This window comes from Alligator mississippiensis, chromosome 4, assembly GCF_030867095.1.
Source record: "Alligator mississippiensis isolate rAllMis1 chromosome 4, rAllMis1, whole genome shotgun sequence".
In the NCBI taxonomy this organism is placed as follows: Eukaryota; Metazoa; Chordata; order Crocodylia; family Alligatoridae; genus Alligator; species Alligator mississippiensis.
The window spans coordinates 113,184,325-113,190,324 of NC_081827.1; the positions used below are offsets into that span (position 1 = coordinate 113,184,325).

General features: G+C 43.5%; 1 protein-coding gene across 1 annotated transcript in view; it reads left to right on the forward strand.

Annotated features, from left to right (window-relative positions):
- The window catches only part of PKP2 (plakophilin 2), an 80,139-nt gene extending 74,497 nt beyond the window's left edge, over positions 1–5,642 (forward strand). Inside the window, exon 13 of the mRNA XM_006268639.4 lies at positions 1,161–5,642. Coding sequence (XP_006268701.3) covers positions 1,161–1,229 — 69 coding nt within the window. The 3' untranslated portion in view covers positions 1,230–5,642. The remainder of the gene's footprint in view (positions 1–1,160) is intronic.
- Positions 5,643–6,000: the final 358 nt, after the last annotated feature.

The following is a 6,000-nucleotide window of genomic DNA, read 5'->3' on the forward strand; positions in this document are numbered from 1 at the left end:
TTTTTTTCTGCAGTTTCACTCATGTGATCTGCTGTAACAGAGTATCAAGTAGGTCTGCACTATTGGTAAGTGTACCGTTCTGTTACTGCCATAAAGGAGAGGGGGCGTTTATTCTTAATTTGGTATTTCCATGTGTGCATGCTGAATCCTTCCAGTTAATAAATGCTTAGCTCCCACTGGGTATCTATTTGGAGCTTTCTGTGTGCTACCAAAGTTGACAGTAGCAATAATGTTGAGCAACACCTGAGCAGATATCAATCTAGCACGGACAGAACTAATTTGATATGAAAGGAGTATGACACCAACAAAAGCAAAGATAGGCCAGCAGGGAACTTACTCCTTCTAAAAAGCAGTTGGGGGGGGGGGGGGCAGTTTGACAGGGGGTTGGTTTGGTTGGGTTGGGTTGGGTTAGGTTGGGTTTTGGCGGGGGAGGGGTTGGCTTGGTTTTGGTTTGGTTTGGTTTTTACATGTTTGCATTAATCAAAGATCTTAATTATATTCACACAAAGGGGCAGGGTTGAAGAAAGGGTGTTGGCCATGTGAAACTGCATACTCAAAATTAGACAAGAATCAGCCATAACTGAATTAGCCAGTGAACTAGCTCACTTCTTTCCCCATTTGTTTTTTGGTTTTTTCCACACTGGGGGTCATTTAAACTTGTTTCATCATTTAGGGGGCTCTTCCCTGCACGTTTAATTTCCCTGTTCTTTTTTTATTTATTGTTTAGCCTCCGAAAATCCCCCCTAAATTTAAAATAAAGCCATCTTCCGGGGGCAGGGGGGGGTTGTTTGTTTCCTATTTTAATCCTTGATGCAAGGACAGTGTTTGCAAGATCTGTATTTTTTGGTTAGCCACAATTATTAAGACCTAGTTTTCAGAAAGTTCTGAGACCTCTGAAAAACAGGTCCATTTAAAGTGGTTTATTAGACAATGAAAAAGTAAGGAACCTAACATCACTAGTCACTTTCAAAAAGTAAATCTGGCAAACAAACCAAAGGAATAACTTGAGTAAATAAAGCCAATGAAATCCTGGAGCATTCTTTTACAGAAAGTTTCAGATGCTTTGTATGTGCTTGGAAATTGCTTGTTGTCCTATAGTGCCTTCATTTACAGACTTGTCATTTATTATAATTAGTTCTTTTGTTTGTTTCATTCCAAAGGCTGACTTCAAGAAGACAGATTTCATCAATAGCCGGACAACCAAAGCCTACAACTCACTAAAAGACTGAGGCTGGCTACACTGACATTAGAGAGATGAGAATATGTATGGATTTGTATAGTGGTCTTTCAGTGTCAGTTCTACCACTATGAACTGTGAACCATCTCAGAAAAGACTGACTTTTGTATATGACCTGAATGACCAGAGGAAAGCTATGCTTGCCTTTATCCTATTCATATTGTCCTCAATTTTACTTAACAATATAAACAGCCAAAGATGATAGTCTTTAGGATTCCTGGTGCAACCTTTCAGGCAAACTCACTAATAGTCAATGCTTCATACACTACTGCGTCTAATCTAATAGCAGTTTATGCAGAAAGGTTGGGAATTCTAACTAGCAAAATATTCTTTATAGGCTACATTTTAAATGAGGAATCCTCCAGGGCTGACTTTCAATTGCACTGCTCAGGAAGTAGTAGTTTTTTATTTACAATAATCATTACTCTTTGAGCATGTGTAGTGCTAAAACTGTACCTCCAGGCTGTGCAGTTGAACAGAACAGACAGAAGATGTTTTTTTTACTACATGCATTTTATAAAACACTGAAAGAGTTAGTTATTTGCAGGGGTCTGTATTTTTTATATTAATGTATTCACTGACTCCCAGGGCTTCTTTGCTTTGAGAGCTCAGCAGTGGCAGCAACACTGACAGACAGTAAAGTCTCCACTGTTCTATGAGAACTGACAGCCTGATCATCCCATTCTCCGCTGAACCTTCCTCTCACTACTGCAAGGCTTGGTGACTGTCCCAGCAAGAGTTTTAAATAGTATAAATACATGTCAGGTACATTGGGTTGAGCTCTGATCTGTCAATCAGTGCTAACTGAGCAAAATTGCAGCTGGTAATTCATGGATAATTTTAAGTGTCCAATTTTAAAAAGCATTCTATTGATGGCTGTATATTGGAAAGGGTGCAGAGATTGATCCCTTTTCTTTCTGACTAAGTATGAAAGCATGAGATTAGCATCATTCTTGCTTAGGACCTCATCTGAACCTGACTCGTATTCTCTCAGCTGGAATCATAATCCTCCCCACAGTGATGCACTGTAATGTGCTGATTGAAGGAGTTTGAGTTTAGATGTGGGAACAGGTAATAGGAGGAGATAGGCTTCCAAGTAACACAAGACTCTGTTTTCATTCTTTGTTTCTGGGGGGGAAGGAAGAGAAGCCAAAATGTTGAAAACATATGATGGACTCTTTTAGCAGGAATTAATGGGTTTTTCTTAGTATTCCTTGAGCCAGCAACTGTTCTTCAAATGCAAAATAAAAAGCACAAACAAAAAACACCACAAAAACCCCTCTCTAAGCCAGTTTATTAATTGGCATAAATACATAAACTGGTGTCACTCTGCTAAAGTCAGTGGAGCTGCACTAGTTTTAGGCTACCTGAGAGTGTGCCTGGAATAGGGAACCCTAGCCCTATTGCAGAGTGGAGAGGGCCAGGAGAAAGGGCAGCAAGGCACCCTCAGCTAGACTCTGGTCACCTACAGGCAGCCTCCTAAACAACATACTAACTGCAACATCAAGGCATGGCAGGAAGGAGAGAGGAGCCAGCTAAGGGAGATTGGGGTAAACAGGCATGTTCCACACAGCTGCCAGGGGGCGAAACGACTACCCTGGAAGTGCCCTTAACTGTTTATACACTTCTTTTGTCCAGCCAGCAACCTTCTTTGCCCTCCTAGTACCAGATGGTAGTAAAAGATCTGTGCACTGGTCCTCACCCGTTAGAGAATTTCTCCACATTTGGGAAATCTTCAGAGTTTAGGCTCTGGCACATTTAAGTCTGCTTAACTACTGAGCAAAATTATTTTATCAGTCCTTACCCGCAGAGTTGTATCTTACCTAAGACTGCAACCAAGCTAAAAACAGTGTGGTATCATATCCAGATGTCTCTCTGGATATGAGGCTGTTAAAATTTGCTCTCAGAGAAGTGCAGCTCTCATTGAGTTATGTAGCAATACATGCTTCCAATGCATAGTTTGTCTCAGGAAGGTTTAACAACTGTGCCCTGCCCCAGGTCATTTCTGTATATTAGACAAAGCATTTGAATTTGCTTTGAAAAACTAAAATCAAATATAACAAGTGGGAGGTTCTAAAGTATTTTGTATGTTTCAGAGGGAAGTTTTCAAGAAGCTCTAGGTCCAAAAACAATATGAGAGAAAGACAGGGTTACACGACTTCATGTAAATGAAAATATTTTCATTATTTTGAAAAAAATGGGACTGAAAACAGATATTTAAAATCTAAACTTTCCTCACAATATGTTACTCCAAGCATTGCTGTGTGCCGCTAATGATGTGGAACTGAATCTTCTACTCTTATTTTACTGCCCCAAAATGTATGAAATGCAAGCATGAGAATACATAGAGTCCAAAGAGTAAAGGTAAAGAATAAAAACCAGCACAAGCTAGGTGCAGAAGAGTGAGGAAGGGCTCTTTCACAATTGCTCAGCAGTGGAAGAGTACTGTAAAACTTCCAGTAATTTAAAAAAGAATAGAGTTTGATAAATGTTAAATATGTCTGAAGTCTCCAAGATTTAATTAGATTTGAACGTAAAGGGGAGCACAGCATACCACCGTTCAGACCATGCAGGTGGGGGTAAGGCATGGCTGGAGACCCTGGCCCAACATGAAACTCCAGGATGGCCATACAGGGGGCAGAAGCAGGAAGGGTTAACCCACCTCCCACCACCGCTTTCCCCAGCTGACCCAGGGATCGGAGGAGCCCCAGGGCTATTCCTGCCCCACTGCACTGCAGAGAGTGACAGTATGGAGTGCTCAGCTCCAGTGGCGACTGAGAGTGCTAGTGCACCCCCTGATAGCCAGCGTTCCCCGCTTAGGCAACAGGCAGGGTGCCCCCCTGAGAGCACCAGTCAGGGAGTGGGGATGGCAGGAGAAGTGATCCCCGTGGTTCCCCTGTGACTGATCGCACCAACTGGGGGGGCGGGATCCCCCTGCGGCCGATTGAGCCAACCCAGCACAACCCTCCCCCCCCCCCCCCGTCAATGCAGTTGGCAGTAGAGGACCCCCCCCCCTACCGGTTGCTGACTGACCGCTGGGGGGAGCAAGTGCCCCCACCCCACCCCCGACTCAGGAGGCACCAGTTGCCCATGCACCAAGAGGCTCAGCCAAGGACAGCTACTTTCCAATGCCTGCTCCTTTCTGCCCCACTCAGGGGGACCTGCCCTGGCCAAGCCCAGCACCCCGCACAGCTGCTCCCCTTGCCTACAGCAGGGGGCAGCCCTTGAGGCTGCTCCCTGTGTCCAGGTTATCCAGGGACAGTGGCTAGTGGACAGGTTCCTCCTCCCTACACCTGTTCTCTACTCTGCCCCCAGGAACCACACTGGCTCAAGGGCTCCATCTGTGCAAAGGGACAATGGTGGCAAGCAGCCCTCTTTTCTGTGCCTGCTCCCTGCCCAGCTCCCTTAGCAGTTAGGAGAGCTCACTGTGTGGTACAGTAGAAGGGAGGTACAACCACACCATTGAATCCCCTTTGGATCTGCCCCTGGCTTTGGAGTTAGTCCTGTTGGTACAGGATTTATTGCTGGTAACAGCATCCCTTTAACTCCTGATTGTTCAAAAACTGTTTAACAATAATGAGGAGGAAAAATCTGAACAGACATCATTTCAGTGTTATGAACGGGTGTGTAGGGAGGAAAACACAGACGTGCCTTAAAGCTGTTCTTCCTCACTGCTATGAGATCAAAAACATTTCAACAGGACTCCAAAGAAAGCAAAACATTGTTCATGGGAGACGTAATAAAACATTATCTCCAACAGAAAAATCTGCCTCTGGATTTTATTGTTGTTAATTGACCTACCTAGAACCTATAAACATCTTGCCTTCAAGCCTTATCTCTCCCTTTCAGAGGGCAAATCTATTTTTAGTTGGGTCTTGCTCTGGAGAAGCAGAATTTGCTGCAAAGCAGTGTGTACAGTTGCAGTTTAGCTATCCAGCTTGCCTGGTTATGCCAAAGGACTCCTGTAGTAATCAGTTTACAGTAGAATGCCAGCTAAAGTCTTCACTGTAAGGATAAATGATCTGCCAGTGTACTAGGCATGCCTGACGTTTTCACAGTTTGCATTGGTGTTTGGTGACCTATGTGCTTTCTGTGCAGCATATCATCATGGTATAACCTGAGCAGCTCACACAGATCAATGGAATTGTCTTCACAACAGTCCTGTGAAATTGGGAAACGTTATTATCCCCACTTTACAAAAGGGGAAACCGAGTCAGAGAGACATTAAACAAAATCCCCAAGGTCACAAAGTCTGTGGCAAAGCTGAATGTTGAATCCAGATCTCATAAGTCCTGGGCTGGTGTCTCACCAGAAGAATCTTCTCCTTCTTTAGCAGACATAATTAGTAGTTAATAATACTCTGTGAACTACCATAGAATAAAGAGTTGGATTCATGATCAGAAAATGGCTTGCTCTTTTTCTTGTTTCGCCCTTCAAACTTCCTATTTCTGCTCTTCTGGTTGGTAAGCAAGGGCAGCACTTTCAGGCTCCTTTTCCAGTTAGTACTAAGTGGGTGCATTTACACAAGATGTTTACTGCACAGTAAATGTCTTGGTGTCTACACGTGCCTTTATTAGGCTGGAGTAAACTAATTTACTGTGAAGCAGAATAGTACTTGTAAATAATTGTAAATACTTGTAATTACAACTATTTACAAGTACTATCCTACTGCAGAGTAAAAAACTCCACAGCAGGGCACATGTAGATGCTGGAGAGACTGGCTAGGGTTTGAGGGTGCTTCAACATGGGGGCTGCCTACTGGC